This window comes from Giraffa tippelskirchi, chromosome 2 (assembly GCF_054371585.1).
Source record: "Giraffa tippelskirchi isolate mGirTip1 chromosome 2, T2T-mGirTip1v1.2.pri, whole genome shotgun sequence".
Taxonomy (NCBI): Eukaryota; Metazoa; Chordata; class Mammalia; order Artiodactyla; family Giraffidae; genus Giraffa; species Giraffa tippelskirchi.
Genome location: NC_137276.1, coordinates 229,574,753 through 229,594,496, shown reverse-complemented (window position 1 = coordinate 229,594,496; position 19,744 = coordinate 229,574,753). Strand labels below are relative to the sequence as shown.

General features: G+C 47.6%; 2 protein-coding genes, 1 long non-coding RNA gene and 1 pseudogene across 4 annotated transcripts in view; 1 reads left to right on the top strand and 3 right to left on the bottom strand.

Annotated features, from left to right (window-relative positions):
• LOC145539293 (uncharacterized) overlaps positions 1-10,963 on the top strand; it is a 22,840-nt gene extending 11,877 nt beyond the window's left edge. The window contains exon 4 of the long non-coding RNA XR_014077696.1: positions 10,177-10,963. This is a non-coding gene — a long non-coding RNA (uncharacterized LOC145539293). The remainder of the gene's footprint in view (positions 1-10,176) is intronic.
• On the bottom strand, positions 1,548-10,091 carry LOC145539286 (carbonyl reductase [NADPH] 1-like). 2 transcript variants are annotated; one of them, XM_081573043.1, is made up of 4 exons: positions 8,863-10,091; positions 8,499-8,561; positions 8,219-8,326; positions 1,548-2,222 (listed from the first exon to the last, which is right to left on the bottom strand). In XM_081573043.1, the coding sequence occupies exons 1-4, from the start codon at positions 9,146-9,148 to the stop codon at positions 1,762-1,764; spliced, it is 918 nt and encodes a 305-aa protein (XP_081429169.1). In that variant the 5' UTR covers positions 9,149-10,091; the 3' UTR covers positions 1,548-1,761. The 2 variants fall into 2 exon arrangements, with proteins under 2 accessions (XP_081429169.1, XP_081429170.1); XM_081573044.1 differs by lacking the exon at positions 8,499-8,561 and having other exon boundaries at positions 8,863-9,391; positions 9,790-9,895.
• LOC145539290 (carbonyl reductase [NADPH] 1-like) lies at positions 10,015-18,969 on the bottom strand. Its single transcript, XM_081573048.1, has 3 exons — positions 15,205-18,969; positions 14,582-14,689; positions 10,015-10,691 (listed from the first exon to the last, which is right to left on the bottom strand). Exons 1-3 carry the CDS (start codon positions 15,491-15,493, stop codon positions 10,255-10,257), a joined length of 834 nt encoding a protein of 277 aa, XP_081429174.1. The 5' UTR covers positions 15,494-18,969; the 3' UTR covers positions 10,015-10,254.
• Positions 18,804-19,744, bottom strand: LOC145539655 (carbonyl reductase [NADPH] 1-like; annotated as a pseudogene).

Here is a 19,744-nt window from a genome sequence, read left to right as displayed (position 1 = left end):
ACCAAGCATACGTGGTTGTCAAACACTTGACATATAAACAGTCTGAAACTGTGACGTGCTGTAACTCTTAAAATTTCAAGACTGGACTTCCTTTGTGGTCCAGTGGTTGAGAATCTGCCTGGCAATGGAGGGGACATGGGTTTGATCCCTGCTCCAGGAAGATCCCACATGCTGAGGGGCAACTAAGTCCATGCACTACAACTACTGAGCCTGTGCTCAGGAGCCTGTGCTCTGCAGCGAGAAGCCACCGCAGTGAGAAGCCTGAGGGCCACAGCTAGAGAAAGCCTGTGCAGCAAGGAACACACAGCACAACCAAAAATAAATTTAAAAAAAATGTTAAGACTCACTACAACAAATTATAAATTATCTCACTAATTTCCATTCTCATTACATATTACAGGGATGATGTTCTGGTTGTGGTGGGTTAAATAAAATATGTGAACACTAATTTCACCAATTTCTTTTGACTTTAATGTACTTCATGTACATGGCTTAAATATCACAGAGGAAACGCTTCCACAACCAGAAGAGGCAGAAAATGCTTTCCAAGAGTTCACTGAATCCTGAAGCATGGAATTATGCTACGGGAATAAACAAGCTTATTTCTCATTGGCAAAAATGTATTGATTGTAATGGTTCCTATTTTGATTAATAAAGATGTGTTTGAAACTGTCAACTAAAAACGATGCACAGTGTGAGAGTTGCGAGGGCTGCAGCCTGGGAGACAGCGTGTCAGGTAGCATGTCAGGAGCTGCCCGCACAGGTCACGCATGACAGCAAGGCCAATGCCCTTGTGCCTTTCACAATTTAGAGGATACAGCAGATGCGGGATTTTGCTCAAGGTCGCATAGGAAAGGTGCAGAGCCAGGCTGTTTTGGTTCAAAGATTTTAAACAAAGTTGAAAGCAGAGTAAAGTGGTCACCCAGGTGTCCTCCCAACCAGGTTCAACTGTTATGAATATGTTACTCCAGTTATGTGTTCCATTTCTGTGTATAGTTTGCAGAACCGTGCTAATGTTGCAGACCTCCTGACACCTCATCCCACAAAAATGACACATTCACCCTAAAGAGATCTGACAGTGATCTCTCATACCCACTCACACCCATCCATTCTCAATTTTCCCCATCGTCTCAGATTCTTGTAGCATGTTATCTTTCATATCAGCTCCCCCTCACATTTCACACTTAAAATTGTTTTTTTTCCCAATGAGTTTGGCATTTACAGGCACCAGAGCATGTGGTCATGATGTGGTCCATGTTATACTAGAGGCTGGTGAGCTAAAGCTGGCAGACCCAATATGGCCACGCTCGTCGGCTTATATATTGTCTCTGGCTACTTTCATGGTGAAAGAGAGGAGGTGAACAGTTCTCACAGAGACCACTTGAACCTGAAAACTAAAAGTATTTCCCATCTGGCCTTGTTGATGATAATTCTTTCCCCAAGTAGTACTCTCACTTTCCTTGACCTATATTTTGGTCTATTAGACTTCAGAGCTGGCTCGGCATATAATCAGTTGGAACAAACAGACATTTATAAAGAACCATGTATCCATCTATTGATGTTTATTCATTATTTGTCATCCATTCTTCTTTTATTCCCTGGGGTCACATAAGAAATCACAAAAGATCTCACAGAATAGTAGCCATTTCAAAGTGGCTTTGAAATTTACATAGCGGTAGGCATGTTTGAATTTTTTTCATGAGGAGATATTTTGAACACTGTGTTTTCTTAGTCTAATCAGGACAGGTAACAAAGTAGGGCCTATGCATAGAACTGTGGCATGAATTGCCATTTTGCAACTTTTTTCTCATGGACAAACTGTCCATGAGGCCCCTCGGCATCCGAGGGCAGAAGGGCCAAGTACATGGGGGTCTCTATTCCTTCTTCTAGGCTTTTGGGTGCTTTGGATCCCCCCATGTCGGTTCTCACCCACCCTGGGCAGCAGGCATTCAGGAGGATCTTGTCTCCTCCTCTCTGCTCACTCAGTTTCCTGGCTTGGATTCTGGACAGGGCCGTGACGCCAATTTTTGTCACTCCATATATATTATCCGGCCAGCCCTCCTCCTCATGCACCCCGTTCTTTGTGTCTTCCACAAACTTGTTCATGAGCCCCACCAGCTCCTCCTCCGTGATGGTCTCACTTCTCAATTTCTGCTGCAGTTCAGGGCTGCAGCTTTCAAGAGCTTTGAAGCCCCATCCACTAGACATGTTCACCACTCTGCCTAAAATGCAACACAAACCATTATCTGGGAAGGTTATATGAGAATGATGAATACCCAATTCGCTGAGATGTTGGACTCAATTCCCACTGGAGAGCCAGTTAGCTGTTTCCTACAAGATGAATTAAGACTGTATCTGTGAGTGAAGGATCCGCCTGCAATATGGGAGACCTGGGTTCAATCCCTGGGTTGGGAAGATCCCCTGGAGAAGGGAAAGGCTACCCACTCCAGTATTCTGGCCTGGAGAATTCCATGGACTGCATAGTCTATGGGGTTGCAAAGAGTCGGACACAAGTGAGCAACTTCCACTTCACTTCATTATGAGTGAAGGGCATTAGACAGTCTTGTAATCTGCCCTAACCATGATCCTAGGGTAACTAAAGAGAAAGACATGCTATAATGGGGAGGGAAGTGCCCAGATTTCCATAAGAAAATGAAAACGGTATATTGAGGAAAAAGCTCCGAAGGTTGGAGGAGTCCTTATTGCACTCAGGAGCAGACAGCATCTTTTTCTCAAAGGTCTCCTCTGGAACCAGCTGAGGACCTTAGGTCACTTCTGCAGGGCTCTATGACAGGCCTCTGTCGACCAACAAAGGGCTGATGGGTTTGTGGATGGCAGTTCCAAGTTGACTGGAGAGCATCAGGTTGAAGGACAGTGAAATCAACTTCGTTCAGAGAGGGCTGAACTGATGCTCGTTTCTTTGGGTTCAGGTTCATATCAGCTCGGGAGTGGTGACTCAAGTCCTGGCTGTATGATGACAGAGGTGGGCAGCAGAAACTGGACTATTTAAGGGACTGTCACATGAGCATGACACTCTGGGAATCAAATGGGAAGTTAGGAGGAATTAAAGTACAACTACTTAAGGCTCATCTGAAGAACTATTTCCCAAACTGGAAGGCAATTGGAACCACTGAGTGTTCTCAGGTGTGCTTATTTGAAGTGCTACCTGGCCCCATGAAAGTGAAAGTCGCTCAGTCGTGTCCAACTCTTTGGGACCCCATGGACTCTACAGTCCACGGAATTCTTCAGGCCAGATTTGTGGAGTGGGTAGCCATTCCCTTCTCCAGGGGACCTTCCCAACCCAGGGATCGAACCCAGGTCTCCTGCATTGCAGGCGGATTCTTTACCAGCTGGGTCACAAGGGAAGCCCAAGAATACTGGAGTGGGTAGCCTATCCCTTCTCCAGTGGATCTTCCCAACCCAGGAATTGAACCGGGGCCTGGCCCCAAGAGATGAATGCAAATGGGGTGCTGCAGGAAAGCAGAGATGGGATCCTTGTTCATCCATGCCTCTCCCATTCCTGCTGTATCTCACAGCACAAGAGAAAAAGTCTTTGCATGGTATAAGTCATATTCTTTGAGCCAAAGGATCGGCACAGAGCAGGCGGGTTGCAGGTAGTACCCCTGGGAAGGTAGAAAATGTCCTGACGAGGTGAGATGCTGTCTGTGGGCATGGCTCTGTGTACCCGGCAGTTCATCCTTGTGCCCAAGTTGTATTATGGTACTGGAGCAGAAGGTACTGCATAATTTGGACTGATTAGGTATATTCCTCAGGCCATGGAACATACTTTCATGCTCAGAGTAGAGGTTTGATACAGAATTGGGACAGGAAATGAAACTCTGGTCGTCTCAAACGTTGGCTCACAGACATTCATGAGCTTATGCCCAAAATCAGCATGACGGGAGCCTTGGAAGAACCCCCCAGATAGACTCCTCTCTCCTCTGGGGAAGAAGGGGTGTGGAGGAAGCCAGGGTGACTCTCCAATCTTTTCCTTACTTCATTTCAACCTTCGTTTTTCTGGCCATACTGTAGTTCTTGGACCAGGCTGCAATTTATGATATAGAAGTCAGGGGATAATTGGCAAGCAAGAAAGTTAACTATAAGTTTAACTTTTTTGTCAGAATTCCGAAGGGCCCGAGGAAATGGACTGTGTCTTCACCTATCTGGCCAATTTGGAGGAACAGCAACTGCAGCTGTATTGTCTAGTCAGTGGCTGAGAGAGTCCACCAGTCTGGGCTTGTGTAACCCTACCAGTGTGATGGGAGTGGCCTAAGGGGAGGCACTTGTTAGGCTAGTGTTGCTGAGGGGAGTCAGCAAGAGCAGTGACTGAACTTAATATCCCTTTGAAAGATGAGAAAGTATGGGTAAAAGTCAATGAAAAATGGGGAGTAGGGGGAGTGGAAATGAGGATGTTTAAATGGGTTATGCAATAAGAGAAATCAATATTACGCTGAGAGAAGGAAGTGATATCCTTTCTTAGCTCACTTATCCCAGATGCCTGATAGGGGAAGCTGCCTGCAGTCAAGGTCACTCCTGCTTTGGGACCTGCCAAAATCAAGCATGGATGTAAGAATTGGAATATAAAAAAAGCTGAACGCTGAGGAATTGATCCTTTTAAACTGTGGTGTTGGAGAAGACTCTTGAGATTTCCTTGGACTGCAAGGAGATTCAACCAGTCCATCCAAAGGAAAGCAGTCCTGAATATTCATTGGAAGGACTGATGGTGAAGCTGAAACTCCAATGCTTTGCTGTGAAGAACTGACTCATCTGAAAAGACACTGATGCTGGGGAAGATTGAAGGTGGAAGGAGAAGGGGATAAGAGAGGATGAGATGATTGGATGGCATCACCGACTCAATGGACATGAGTTTGAGTAAACTCCGGGAGTTGGTGATGGACAGGGAGGCCTGGCATGCTGCAGTACATGGGGTTACAAAGAGTTGGACACAACTGAGCAAATGGACTGAACTGAAAGTCAAGCAGAAGCCCTGGGATCTCTGTGGAATATGATTATGAGACGTGGTGATGGATTGAACCAATCGTTAATGGCTGAGTGTTTCTCTAGCCAGGTCCCAGCATCTCTTGAGTCTTAGTTTTCAGGTCACAAGTTCTACCTACTGTCCTGTGATTGGGTTATCACTGGCATTGCTGGTAATATTCAACTCTCACATGTAAAGGAGCCATAGGAAGACACTGATCCTGATGATCAAGTGTGATGGGAGATGGAAGTAAAGTCTCTGCAGGGGGTAATACTAATGGAAAATAAGTAGTTGATGAAGAACTAGGCATAGCTAACCATGAGCCAGTTTCCATGGTGTGAATGAGTTAAACACGGAGGTCATTAGGCTGAGCTGGCTCTAATTCCTTGGTGGCTTCTGTTAAGCAAACCAAAACTGAAGCCTGTAAATGCCTCAAGGTGACAAAGTGGGAACCTAAGGACTGATAGTCCCAAAAGGCCATCTGGGCCGGAAACTGAACACAGGCCACGATTTCCTTACTTTGCTTCAGCCTTTTCTCCACAATAGTCTGTTCCTGAGTGCCTGTCAGCGGGGCCATCCTCACTACATCCAGTTTGGTGGTTTCCCATTCAAACAGTAGTTTGTCTCAAACTAAAATAATTTTTTATGCCTCTTTTTCTCTCTTAACAATACTAAATAGACTGCACAAACAGTTTTATGCTAAATGAAAAGGTGAGCGCCAAAGAACTGATGCTTTTAAACTGTGGTGCTGGAGAAGACTCTTGAGAGTCGCTTGGACTGAAAGGAGATCCAACCAGTCCATCCTAAAGGACATCAGTCCTGGGTGTTCATTGGAAGGACTGATGCTGAAGCTGAAACTCCAATATTTGGCAACCTGATGAGAAGAGCTGATTCATTTGAAAAGACCCTGAGGCTGGGAAAGATTGAAGGCAGGAGGAGAAGAGGATGACAGAGGATGAGATGGTTGGATGGCATCACCAAATCAATGGATATGAATTTGGATAAACTCGGGGAGCTGGTGATGGACAGGGAGGTATGGCGTGCTGAGGTTCATGGGGTTGCAAAGAGTGAGACATGACTGAGTGACTGAACTGAACTGTAGGTACAAATAGCAGTTGATCAAGGTGAGAATCAAGTTAGTATCAATAAGGTGGATGAACCGAGAGCCTACTATACAGAGTGAAGTAAGTCAGAAAGAGAAAGATGACTATTGTATATTAATGCAGGTGTATGGAAAGGAGAAAGATGGCACTGATGAACCTATTTGCAGGGTAGCAGTGGAGACACAGACATAGAAGAGACTTGTGAACCCAGTGGGGGAAGGAGAGGGTGGGAGGAATTGAGATAGTATGACAGAAACATACACATTGCCATATGTAAAACAGGTAGCCAGGCAGAATTTGCTGTCTGACTCAGGGAGATCAATCCAGTGCTCTGTGACAACCTAGAGGGGTGGATGTGGTGGGATGTGGGAGAGGGTTCAGGAGGGAGGGGACATATGTTTACCACTAAGCATTGATGCTTTTGAACTGTGGTGTTGGAGAAGACTCTTGAGAGTCCCTTGGACTGCAAGGAGATCCCATCAATCCATCCTAAAAGAGATCAATCCTGGGTGTTCATTGGAAGGACTGATGTTGAAGCTGAAACTCCAATACTTTGGCCACCTCATGCAAAGAGTGGACTCATTGGAAAAGACCCTAATGCTGGGTAGGATTGGGGGCAGGAGGAGAAGGGGACGACAGAGGATGAGATGATTGGATGGCATCACTGACTCGATGGACATGGGTTTGGGTAGACTCCGGGAGTTGGTGATGGACAGAGAGGCCTGGCGGGCTGCAATTCATCGGGTCGCAAAGAGTCGGACACGACTGAGTGACTGAACTGAACTGAACTGATTCATGTTGATATATGGCAGAAACCAGCACAATATTGCAAAGCAACTATCTTCTGATAAAAATTAAAAACAAATTAGTATCAATAGAAACACATGAAAATGGAAGTAGTGGCTTTAGAAGCTGGAATATCTGTTCCTCTAAACTATTCCAGCCCCACTCTGGCTGCTCCCGATGAGAGATGTTACTTCTGTACTCTTTCTGTATCTGTTAAAAAAATTCTATACTAAATTTAGATGCTCAGTGATCCTTTTGATGTAAGGGAGCCTTAGTGAAGGTCCAGAGGGTGTTCTCTATAAGGAAAGAGCTAAGCTTGGCCAGAGGAAGCTTCAGCCCTATTCCAGGACATCTGGAAGATAATATTTAAGCCTGAATGGCCTGCCTGAGAAGACGGTCCTCAATTAGTTGTTCGAGGGTCAGGTTACCTAACACATGTTCACCTGTGAGTTTGGTGGGGGCCTCGGCCTACCTGGTATCAGCTGGACCTCTGGAGGGGCTGGAGAGCAGGGCAGTGGGCCATGCCTGCATGACCACCCCTCACCAAGAACCCTGGACATCAAGGCTGGGGTCAGCCCACTGGTGGGTAATACCCCCTGTGTCTGACACAGGCTATTTGGGGGAGAAATACGTGCTGTCCCCAGGACCTGCGGGGAGACGTCAAGTCACAGCTCCATACTGGGCTTTCTTAGACCCTGGGCCATGAGACCTTTACCACTGCTGAACGGGGTAACTGTCCACTTTTCTAAAACCATGTCCTTTTGAATATAATAGATTTTTGCCGAGTTCTTGGTCCGTACAGTGAATTATTGAACTTGAGGATGGTCTGGGGAGTTCCTGAACCTTAAAGACTGAAGTCTGTATACTTGGTTTAGCATCTAGAAACCAGTATTGGTAATACACCATGTCAGTACCATAGGAAGAAACACCCTGGTGACCGGAAGCAGAAAAGCCTTCAGGGGTCTAATGAATGTGGTGGTATGAGCACCACACACCCAAATCAGGTCACTCGGAGATGGGCACGGGGAAGAGAAGGTCTGGGAAAGACTCCTGAGAGGACACCCCCTGTGATGGGCATGGAGCACGAGAAGGGCCTCTTGGAGGAGACCTTTGAACTAAGATGGGAAAGAGAAGACAGAGCCAAGTGTGCAAAGTGCACATGGACAGAGAGCACCAACGACCCGGGCAGTGTGTAGAGGGACCAGAGGCCACAGGGCATCCTGCCGAGCGAACACACAGGTGGAGGTCAGTGCAGCTGAGAAGGAGAGGTAGGGAGTCCGGAGACGAGACCAGATGCAGGTGGGCTCAGATCTTGCCAGAAACCCTGCAGTTTGGGCTGAATCAGACTCACCTCGGCTTTTTATTAGAGGCAGGAGCTCTGTGCACACATCTCGGGTACCAAGGAAATTTGTCTTCATGGTCACTTCTGCCTGAATTGCAATCGGTGTGGGATCACCAGCTTTTAGGATAGAAAAAGAATAGAGCTAATAAACACAAGGCATATGGTAAAAATGCTTACTTGATACAGTATTTTCTTTCTGTGAAATCTGTTTTCGTCTAGTAACATTTGGTGTTAGGGAACAGTATTGCACCAATGGGTATTTTGTGATTTGATAATGCTATATACTTACGTAAGATGGCATTATCAGGGGAGGCTGAGTGAAAGAAGCCCATATGACCTCCTGTGTACCACTCTGCAATTTTAAATTGGTTTCAGAAGTTAAAAATCCACCCAACTCATCCAAAGTTCAGTGAAAACAATACTGCAAAAATTTGGGTGTTGTCCTTTACCCCAGTCAAAGCTATTGCAAGGCCTCCTTGCTGGGAAAGCTTGTAATCTCGGAGGACCTGCTCTCACTGTGACCTCTGGCCTGTGCTCCGACCCTAGAGAGGGGGTTCTAGATCCACTGCGGACGTGCGGGCAGTAGCCCAACCCCGCCCCATCTGGCTCCCCTCACAGTGGCTGTAACCCCCCCCCAGCTCCCACCCACTTACGCTGGAAGGCGATGCCCGCATTGTTGACCAGCACGTTGAGGCCCCTGTACTCCTTGCGCAGGAAGTCGCGCAGGGTGCGGATGCTCTGCCGGTCAGTGATGTCCAGCTGGTGGAAACGGGGGCTCAGGCCTTCGGCCTGCAGCTGCTGCACCGCCGCCAGACCCCGTGCCTCATCCCACGCCGTGAGCACCACATCTCCCGGGAACTGCCGGCACAGGTCACGTGTGATGGCAAAACCGAGGCCCTTGTTGGCCCCAGTGACCAGCGCCACGAGGGTGGAAGACATGGCCGGTGTGCAGGGCCCTTTGGAGTAGAGCTGACAAGGCTGGACCCGATGGGGTGGGGTGGTGTGGGATGTGGAGACCCGTCACAGTCCGAGAAGGCAAAGAACTGTGTCCTGGGCTCCAGTGCAGTGACTCGTTGAGAAGGAGGAGGCCCTGCCTTCTTCTCCCCTCTTAAGGACGGATCAAGTGTTCCATAAGGTTAATAAACACCACGCCGGGTTCCACCTCCTTCCTGGTACTGTATCCTGAGCCAAAAAAGAGGACATAGCCGTCTTTTTCTTTAAACTTTTCATTTTATATTGGGGGAGAGTACTTCCCTGGTGGCTGGGAGAGTAAAGAATCTGCCTGCAATGCGGGGAGACCCGGGTTTGATCCCTGGTTTGGGAGAATCCCTTGGAGAAATAAATGGCAACCCTCTCCAGTATTCTTGCCTGGGAAATCCCATGGACAGAGGAGCCCTGTGGACCACAGTTCGTGGAATCACAAAGAGCTAGACAGGACTGGGCGACTAACACTGTCATAGCTGATTGACAATGTTGTGAATTGTCACAGCAGTTTCAGGTGGACAGCACAGGGACTTAGCCACACATACACACGTATCGGTTCTCCCCAATCTCCCCTCCCTCGCAGGCTGCCACGTAACTCTGAGCTGGTTTCCCTGTGTTAGGTAGTAGCATCTTGTTGGATTTTTGCTCAAGGTCATGCAGGAAGGCGGCAGAGCCAGGACTCTCTGGTTCCAGATATTTGTCCTACAAAAATTTAAATACAAAAGTAGAACTAATACTAGACACCCACATGTCCATCAAACTAGCTTCAACTATTACGAATAATGGAGCAGATTCACCATTTAAGAGTTTGCACAAATGTACATTGATAAAAAATTATTTATTTTTATTATTTGTCATTCATCCTACTTTTCCTCCCCTGGGATCACAGAAGAAATCACAAAACTCGTTACAATATTAGCAGCCCTCTCCTAGTGAGAACATGAACTGAATATTTTGATTCTCTTTTCTTTTTCTCTGCATAGGGATAATTTTGTCAGTGTCTGTTTGGTGAATCTGGGACAGCAAGATAAACGGACCTATGGGTGGAGCTGTGAGTGAGCTCACCATTCCACGAGTTTTTTATCACGGACAAACTGTCCATGAGGCCCCTCGGCATCTGAAGGCAGAAGGGCCAAGTACACGGGGGTCTCTGCCCCTTCTTCTGGGCTTTTGAGGCCTTTGGGTCCCCCCATGTCGGTTCTCACCCACCCTGGGCAGCAGGCATTCAGGAGGATCTTGTCCCCTCCTCTCTGCTCACTCAGTTTCCTGGCATGGATTCTGGACAGGACCGTCACGCCGATTTTCGTCACTCCATATGCGGTATCAGGCCAGCCCTCCTCCTTGTGCACCCCGTTCTTCGTGTCTTCCACAAACTTGTTCATGAGCCCCACCAGCTCCTCCTCCGTGATGGTCTCACTTCGAAACTTCTGTTGCAGTTCAGGGCTGCATTTCTTTAGAGCGTTGACACTGAGTAAGCTGGATATGTTCACCACTCTGCCTAAAATACAACACAAATCAGTACATAGAAAGGCGAGCACGAGGAGGATGAATACCCAACTGGGGACAGGACTGGCCTCTTGAAAGAGGATATTAGAGAAGGAAGAGAATGTATTTTGGGAGGGGGTTCCTCAATGGGTTTTATCTGTTTTATTAGTATAAGTAACAATGTGTTATTTCTAATGTTTTTAAAAATTGAGCTACATCTAATTATTTTAGAAATTACAGGAATGAAATTTTTCACTCAAACTCAATAAATAAGTCATGACCAAAGGAAGAAATCTGTGAATCTACTACCCAGAATGACTTGTGAAAAGTATTTTCAAAACTCAACTATTTAAAGTCTCTGCCCTTAGGAAATGGTCCTAAGGGCGTACAGCAAACGAAACTTTCTTTCCCAGACTATCTCCAAGAATTCAGGTGAGAACAGAGAGAATCTATTTCAACCATGACTGCTCCTTCCTTTCCTCCTTTCTGACCATAACAATGGAAACTTCACTCTGCTGCTGCTGGTGCTAAGTCGCATGAGTCGCATCTGACTCTGTGCAACCCCGTAGACAGCAGCCCCCGAGGCACTCCCAGTCCCTGCGATTCTCCAGGCAACAGCACTGGAGTGGGTTGCCATTTCCTTCTCCAGTGCATGAAAGTGAAAAGTGAAAGTGAAGACGCTCAGTTGTGTCCCCCTCTTGGCAACCCCATGGACTGCAGCTTCCCAGGCTCCACCGCCCATGGGATTTTCCAGGCAAGACATTGGAGTGGGTTGAAACTTCACTCTAGGATGGTGCATCTGAGACACAGGGCTCCCTCCCTGCCAGGGGCTGTGGTATCTTCCCAAGATGGGGACGACATCAGCGTTTCTCATCCTGTTCCTCAGCTACCTGCTGCAGAAGTTCAGTTCCTGGCAAGTGTATCTAGGAGCTTAGGACTTCCTTCTCCAACCCAGCCCTCACTAGTGGGACCAGGCTCTAACCTTGGGCTGGGCATCCTGAGAATGCCCTGAGACTATCACTGGTCATAGCAAACACCCTTTTTCAACAGCACAAGAGACGACACTACACATGGACATCACCATATGATTGGTCAATACCGAAGTCAGCTTGATTACATTCTTTGTAGCCGAAAACGGAGAAGCTGTATACAGTCAGCAAAAACAAGACCTGGAGCTGACTGAGGCTCAGACCATCAGCTCTTCATAGCAAAATTCAGGCTTTGATTAAAGAAAGTGGGGAAAACCATTAGGCCAGTCAGCCACAACTTAAATCCAATTCACTATGAATATACAGTGCAGGTAATGAATAGATTCAAGCGATTAGATCTAGTAAACAGAGTGCCTGAAGAACTATGGACACAAGTCCGTAATACTATACAGGAGGCAGTAAACAAAACCATCCTAAAGAAAAAGAAATGCAAGAAGGCAAAGTGGTTCTCTGAGGAGGCTTTACAAATAACTGAGGAAAGAAGAGAAGCGAAAAGCAAGGGAGAAAGGGAAAGGTTCAGCCACCTGAGTGCAGAGTTCCAGCGGATAGCAAGGAGAGACAAGAAGGCCTTCTTCAATGAATAATGCAAAGAAATAGAGGAAAACAACAGAAAGGGTAAGACTAGAGATCTCTTCAGGAAAATCAGAAATATCAAAGGAACATTTCATCCAAAGATGGGAACAATGAACGACAGAAGTGGTAAAGACTAACAGAAGCAGAAGAGATTTAGAAGAGATGGAGAGAATACACAGAAGAACTATATGGAAAAGATATTAATGTCCTGGATAACCATGATGGTGTAGTCTCTCATTCAGAGCCAGACATTCTGGAGTGTGAAGTGAAGTGGCCCTTAGGAAGCACTGTGATCAGTAAAGCTAGTGGAGGTGATGGGATTCCAGCAAAACTATTTAAAATCCTAAAAGATGAGGCTATTAAAGTGCTGCACTCAACATGTCAGCAAACTTGGAAAACCCAGCAGTGGACACAGGATTGGAAAAGGTGAATCCTCATCCAGTTCCCAAGAAGGGGAATGCTACAGAATGTTAGTATTCTAACTTTGTAAAACCACTGGACAATTATACTGATCTCCCATTATGCTCAAAATCCTCAAGTGACAATTCATTACGTGAATCGAGAACTTTCAGATGTTCAGTTCGGTTTATAAAAAGGCAGATGAACCAGAGATCAAATTGCCAACATTTGCTGGATCATAGAGAAAGCAAGGGAATTCCAGAAGAATATTTGTTTACCTCTGCTTCACTGACTACACTAAATTCTTTGACTGTGTGAGTCATAACAAACTGTAGAAAGCTCTTAAAGAGACAGGAATACCAGACCTTCTTACCTGTCTCCTGAGAAACCTATATGCTGGTCAAGAAGCAACAGTTAGAACCCTGTACAGAACAACTGAGTGGTTGAGTAAGGAGTACGACAAAGCTGTTTACTGTCACTGGGGTTAAGTTTTACTCACAGCACCTCATGTGAAATGCCGGGCTGGACGAGTTAATAAGCTGGAAATCAAGATTGTGGGAGAAATATTAAAAACCACAGATATGCCGATGGTCTCTAATGGTAGAAAGCAAAGCAGAGCTAAAGTGTCTCTTGATGAGTGTAAAGGAGGAGAGTGAAAAAGCCTGCTTAACACTCAATATTTGAAAAATTAAGAGCATGGCATCGGGTCCCATTAGTTCATGGCAAAGAGAAGGGGAAAAGGAGGAAGCAGTGACAGATTTCCTCTTCTTGGGCTCTGAAATCACTGTGGATGGTGAATGCAGCCATGAAATCAGAAGATGATTGCTTCTTGGAAGGAAAGCTATGACAAACCTAGACAGTGTGTTAAAAAGCAAAGATATCACTTCGGAGAATCAGGGGACACTTAGGAGCTGACTTCTGAGGTCCTAGTGAACCAAGTCTTTGAAGGAGTAGCACCTTCCAGAAGGAGTGGACAGGGAAACAGGTTAGAAGCTGAGTGTAAATTGTAAACACGTGTACTCAACCTCTAGGCACACTCTGAATCCTTCCTCAAGTATCTGCTTGTCTTACTTTGTGTGTTTACTGGGTGGTGGTTCCCCTCCTGGCCCCTTACTTCAGCGTAAACATTACAGTAGTTTAACCTCGAGGAATCAGCTTTTTTGTCCAGAACACTGAGCATGTCGCAGGGCAGTTATGAGATTAGAGATCTCTATTAGCCACACTGAGGGCTTGAACTTCACACTTGCAAGATTTTGCAGAGGGGCAGTGAGCCTGCCCAGAAAGAAAAGGATTCAAGAAGGGCAGGGGGTCTCTTAGGAGGGTTTACAAGTGTTAAGAAACAAGAGCTGAGGGCCTGTTTGTAGAGCTGGGATGGAGTAGATGGCTGGGGAGAAACTCAGCTGGACAACTTGAGGATCTGGTAATGACAATAAGTGGGCAGGCTTACCTCCCACTTATGGGCAGGGTGACCTCCAGGTTCCTGGTGGGTGCATGATGGGATTGGTGACCAAGATGTTTTGGAGAAATCCCGAGTCTTTGGTGGGGGATGCGGGTGCTGGGACTATTGAACTGGTGGTGGTGCAGGCTGCACTAGCCTGAGTAAGAGGGGGACAGGGGAGAGAAGGTCTGGGAAGGACTCCTGAGGGAATTCCCCGTGTGATGGGCACAGAGCAAGTCAAGGGCCGCCTGGAGGAGGAAATCTCTAAGCTAAGATGGACAAGAGAAGAAAGAGCCAGATGTGCAAAAAGCAGGTGGACAGACAGCACCATGGACCTGGGCAGTGTGTGGAGGGACCTCAGGGTGCAGGACACCCAGCTGGTGGAGACAAGGGTGGAGGCCAGTGAGGCCGAGCAGGAGCGGTAGGGGTCTCTGGATGAGACCAGAGCCAGGTGGGCCCAGATCTTGCCAGAAGCACTGCAGTCTGGGCTCCAATCAGACTCACCTTGGGGTTTTATTAGAGGCAGGAGCTCTGTGCACACATCTCTGGTGCCAAAGAAGTTTGTTTTCATAGTCACCTCTGCTTGAATGTGAAATGGTGTGGTATCATCAGCTTTCAGGAGAAAAGCAAAGTGGAGTCAATCAACAGTTCTTGTGTGGTAACATTCCATAAGAAGATAAATCTCTTGCATTTTGTGTAAAACTAGTGAAGGTAAAAATCTACTGAATTTTGTGCACAATGCAATCAGTATTGTACCAGTGTGAATTTCCCGGTTTGATAATGAAGTATAGTTTTGTAAGAACGCACCACTGGCATGGCGGTGTACAAAGGGTGCACACATGGGACCTCTGTGTATCAGAAAGGGGCTGTGCAACAACCTGGAAAGGTGCCCAGGATTCTGAGCCAGAGAAACAGAAAGTTCTCTCTGGCTAGGGAGCATCCAATTCCTCGCAGTTCCTCTAGCCGCACCCCGTCCCCCTTCCCTTCTCCTTCTCTAGAGAGTCATTCTGGACCCCACAGGCGGGAGAAGCCCCTCTACAGAGACTCCCCCACAGATTTGGTCCCTCTTGGACCGAGATGCTCAGAGGGTGTGACCGCCTCTCCTGGAGCACCCAGCCGCTTCTTACTCTTGAAGGCGATGCCCGCGTTGTTGACCAGCACGTCGAGGCCCCCGTACTCCTTGCGCAGGAAGTCGCGCAGGGCGCGGATGCTCTGGCGGTCGTCGATGTCCAGCTGGTGGAAACGGGGGCTCAGGCCCTCCGCCTGCAGCTGCTGCACAGCCGTCCGACCCAGCGCCTCGTCCCGCGCGGTCAGCACAACGTCCCCCTGGAACTGCCGGCAGAGGTCACGCACGATGGCGAAGCCGATGCCCTTGTTGGCCCCGGTGACCAGCGCTACGCGCGTGGAGCACGACATGGCGATTGTGCAGGGCGTTGGGGTGCCTTCAGTAGGGATCTGGGCGTCTAGGCGTCTGAGCGAGATGAGTGCAGGGAGCTATCACCGGCAAGACCCACCCCGGGGCACCTGGGCTGAGCGCGCAGGCGTAGACGCAGGCTCCGCCCCTGGGGGCTTGGCTCCCCCGCTACTCCGAGCGGTGCAGAGCCTGTAGAGAGGGGCGACCTGCTGAGTTTTCAGAACAGTCCTGCTGAAAAGTTCTGCTGGCGACTTGCAGCCTGGAAGCAGATAATCATTCTGATTGGTCGTGTTCTCTACGTTTAAACAGCCCCATCTTCATGGTTGGATGGCAGCACCGACTCAATGGGAATGAGTTTGAGTAAACTCTGGGAGTGGGCGATGGACAGGGAGGCCGGCGTGCTGCATTCCATGGGGTCGCAAAGAGTCGGACATGACTGAGTAACTGAACTGAACTGAACTGAACTGAAAGTCAAGTAGAAGCCCTGGGATCTCTGTGGGATATTTGTATAAGACCTGGTGGTGGATTGAACCAATCGTTAATGGCTGAGTGTTTCTCTAGCCAGGTCCCAGCATCTCATGTGTTTTCAGGTCACATGTTCTACCTACTGTCCTGTGATATGGGTTATCACTAGTCTTGCTGGTAATATTCAACTCTCACATGTAAAGGAGCCATAGGAAGACACTGATCCTGATGATCAAGTGTGATGGGAGATGGAGGTAAAGTCTCTGTAGGGTGTAATACTAACGGAAAATAGCTAGTTGATGAAGAACTAGGCATAGCTAACCATGAGCCAGTTTCCATGGTGTAAATGAGTTAAACACGGAGGTCATTAGGCTGAGCTGGCTCTAATTCCTTGGTGGCCTCTGTAAGCAAACCAAAACTGAAGCCTGTAAATGCCTCAAGGTGACAAAGTGGGAACCTAAGGACCGATAGTCACAAAGAGCCACCTGGGCCAGAAACTGAAGACAGGCCACAATTTCCTTACTTTGCTCAGCCTTTTCTGCTCAATAGTCTCTTCCTGAGTGCCTGTCCGCAGGGCCATCCTCACTACGTCTGGTTTGGTGGTTTCCCATTCAAACTGGTTTGTCTGAAACTAAAATAAATTTTTTTTTTGCCTCTTTTTCTCTCTTAAGAATACTAAATAGCTGCACAAACATTTTTATGCTAAATAAAAAGGTGAGTGCTGAAGAACTGATGCTTTTGAACTGTGTTGTTGACGAAGACTCTTGAGAGTCCCTTGGACTGCAAGGAGATCCAACCAGTCCATCCTTAAGTATATCAGTCCTGAGTGTTCATTGGAAGGACTGATGCTGAAGCTGAAACTCCAATACTTTGGCGAGCTGATGCAAAGAGCTGATTCATTTGAAAAGACCCTGAGGCTGGGAAAGATTTAGGGCTGGAGGAGAAGGGGATGACAGAGCATGAGATGGTTGGATGGCATCACCAAATCAATGGACATGAGTTGGGTAAACTCCAGGAGCTGGTGATGGACAGGAAGGTAGGGGTGCTGCAGCATGGGGTCACAAAGAGTCAGACACGACTGAGTGACTAAACTGAACTGTAGGTACATATAGCAGTTGATCAAGGCAAGACTCAAGTTTGTATCAATAAGGTGGATGAACCGAGAGCCTACTATACAGAGTGAAGTAAGTCAGAAAGAGAAAGATGAATATTGTCTATTAATGCAGGTGTATAGAAACGAGAAAGATGGCACTGATGAACCTATTTGCAGGGTAGGAGTGGAGACACAGACATAGAACAGACTTGTGAACACAGTGGGGGAAGGAGAGGGTGGGAGGAATTGAGAGAGTATGACAGAAACATACACACTGCCATATGTAAAACAGGTAGCCAGGCAGAATTTGCTGTCTGACTCAGGGAGATCAATCCAATGCTTTGTGACAACCTAGAGGGGTGGATGGGGTGGGACGTGGGAGAGGGCTCAGGAGGGAGGGAACATGTGTATACCTGTGGCTGCTTCATGTTGATATATGGCAGAAACCAGCACAATATTTCAAAGCAACTATCTTCTGATAAAAATTAAAAACAAATTAGTATCAACAGAAACACATGAAAATGGAAGTAGTGGCTTTAGAAGCTGGAATATCTGTTCCTCTAAACTATTCCAGCCCCACTCTGGCTGCTCCCGGTGAGAGATGTTATTTCTGTACTCTTTCTGTATCTGTTAAATAAATTCTATGCTAAATTTAGATGCTCAATGATCCTTTTGATGTAAGGGAGCCTTAGTCAAGGTCCAGAGGGTGGTCTCTATAAGTAAGGAGCTAAGCTTGGCCAGAGGAAGCTTCAGCCCTATTCCAGGACATCTGGAAGATAATATTTAAGCCTGAATGGCCTGCCTGAGAAGACGGTCCTCAATTAGTTGTTCGAGGGTCAGGGTACCTAACGCATGTTCACGTGTAAATGTGGTGGGGTCCTTCACCTACCTGGTATCAGCGGACCTCTGGAGGGGCTGGAGAGCAGGGCAGTGGGCCATGCCTGCATGACCACCCCTCACCAAGAACCCTGGACATCAAGGCTGGGGTCAGCCCACTGGTGGGTAATACCCCTTGTGTCTGACACAGGCTATTTGGGGGAGAAATACGTGCGGTGCCCAGGATCTGCGAGGAGACGTCAAGTCACAGCTCCATACTGGGCTTTCTTAGACTCTGGGCCATGAGACCTTTACCACTGCTGAACAGAGTAACTGTCCACATTTCTAAAACCATGTCCTTTTGAATATAATAGCTTTTTGCCAAGTTCTTGGTCCGTACAGTGAATTATTGAACTTGAGGATGGTCTGGGGGAGTTCCTGAACCTTAAAGGCTGAAGTCTGTATACTTGGTTTAGCATCTAGAAACCAGTATTGGTAATACACCATGTCAGTACCATAGGAAGAAACACCCTGGTGACCGGAAGCAGAAAAGTCTTCAGGGGTCTAATGAATGTGGTGGTATGAGCACCACACACCCAAATCAGGTCACTCGGAGATGGGCACAGGGAAGAGAAGGTCTGGGAAAGACTCCTGAGAGGACACCCCCTGTGATGGGCATGGAGCACGAGAAGGGCCTCTTGGAGGAGACCTTTGAACTAAGATGGGAAAGAGAAGACAGAGCCAAGTGTGCAAAGTGCACATGGACAGAGAGCACCAACGACCCGGGCAGTGTGTAGAGGGACCAGAGGCCACAGGGCATCCTGCCGAGCGAACACACAGGTGGAGGTCAGTGCAGCTGAGAAGGAGAGGTAGGGAGTCCGGAGACGAGACCAGATGCAGGTGGGCTCAGATCTTGCCAGAAACCCTGCAGTTTGGGCTCAATCAGATTCACCTTGGCTTTTTATTAGAGGCAGGAGCTCTGAGCTCGCATCTCCGGTACCAAGGAAATTTGTCTTCACGGTCACTTCTGCCTGAATTGCAATCGGTGTGGGATCACCAACTTTTAGAATAGAAAAAGAATAGCACTAATAAACACAAGGCATATGGTAAAATTCTTACTTGATACAGTATTTTTTTTCTGTGAAATCTTTTTTCATCTAGTAATGTTTGGTTTTAGGGAACAGTATTGCACCAATGGGTATTTTGTGGTTTGATAATGCTATATACTTACGTAAGATGGCATCATCAGGGGAGGCTGAGTGACAGAAGCCCATATGACCTCCTGTGTACCACTCTGCAATTTTAAATTGGTTTCACAAGTTTAAAATTCACCCAAGTCATCCAAAGTTCAGTGAAATCAATAGTGCGAAAATCTAGGCATTGTCCTTTAACCTGGTCAAAGCTATTGCAAGGCCGTCTTGCTGGAAAAGCTTGTAATGTCGGAGGACCTGTTCTCCCTGTGACCTCTGGCCTGTGCTCCATCCCTAGGGAGGGGGTTCTAGATTCCACAGCGGAGGTGCAGGCAGTAGACCTGAACTGCCCCGTCTGGCTCCCCTCACAGTGGTTGTAACCCACCAGCTCCCACCCACTTACGCTGGGAGGTGATGCCCGCATTGTTGACCAGCACGTCGAGGCCCCCGTACTCCTTGCGCAGGAAGTCGCGCAGGGCGCGGATGCTCTGCCGGTCAGTGATGTCCAGCTGGTGGAAATGGGGGCTCAGGCCGTCGCCCTGCAGCTACTGCACCACCGCCCAACCCCGCACCTTGTCCTGTGCCGTGAGCACCTCGTCTCCCAGGAACCGCCGGCACAGGTCACGCGCGACGGCAAAATCGAGGCCCTTGTTGGCCCCAGTGACCAGTGCCACGAGGGTGGAGGACAT

Coding starts and splice junctions, on each gene's coding strand:
- LOC145539286 (XM_081573043.1), bottom strand. CDS start 9,148: ATGTCTTCCACCCTCGTGGCGCTGGTCACTGGGGCCAACAAGGGCCTC. Junction 8,562..8,862: donor TGCGGGCATCGCCTTCCAGC/GTAAGTGGGTGG, acceptor TTAAAATTGCAG/AGTGGTACACAGGAGGTCAT. Junction 8,327..8,498: donor CCCTGATAATGCCATCTTAC/GTAAGTATATAG, acceptor CTATCCTAAAAG/CTGGTGATCCCACACCGATT.
- LOC145539290 (XM_081573048.1), bottom strand. CDS start 15,493: ATGTCGTGCTCCACGCGCGTAGCGCTGGTCACCGGGGCCAACAAGGGC. Junction 14,690..15,204: donor CGCGGGCATCGCCTTCAAGA/GTAAGAAGCGGC, acceptor TTCTCCTGAAAG/CTGATGATACCACACCATTT. Junction 10,692..14,581: donor GCCTCTAATAAAACCCCAAG/GTGAGTCTGATT, acceptor GTTGTATTTTAG/GCAGAGTGGTGAACATATCC.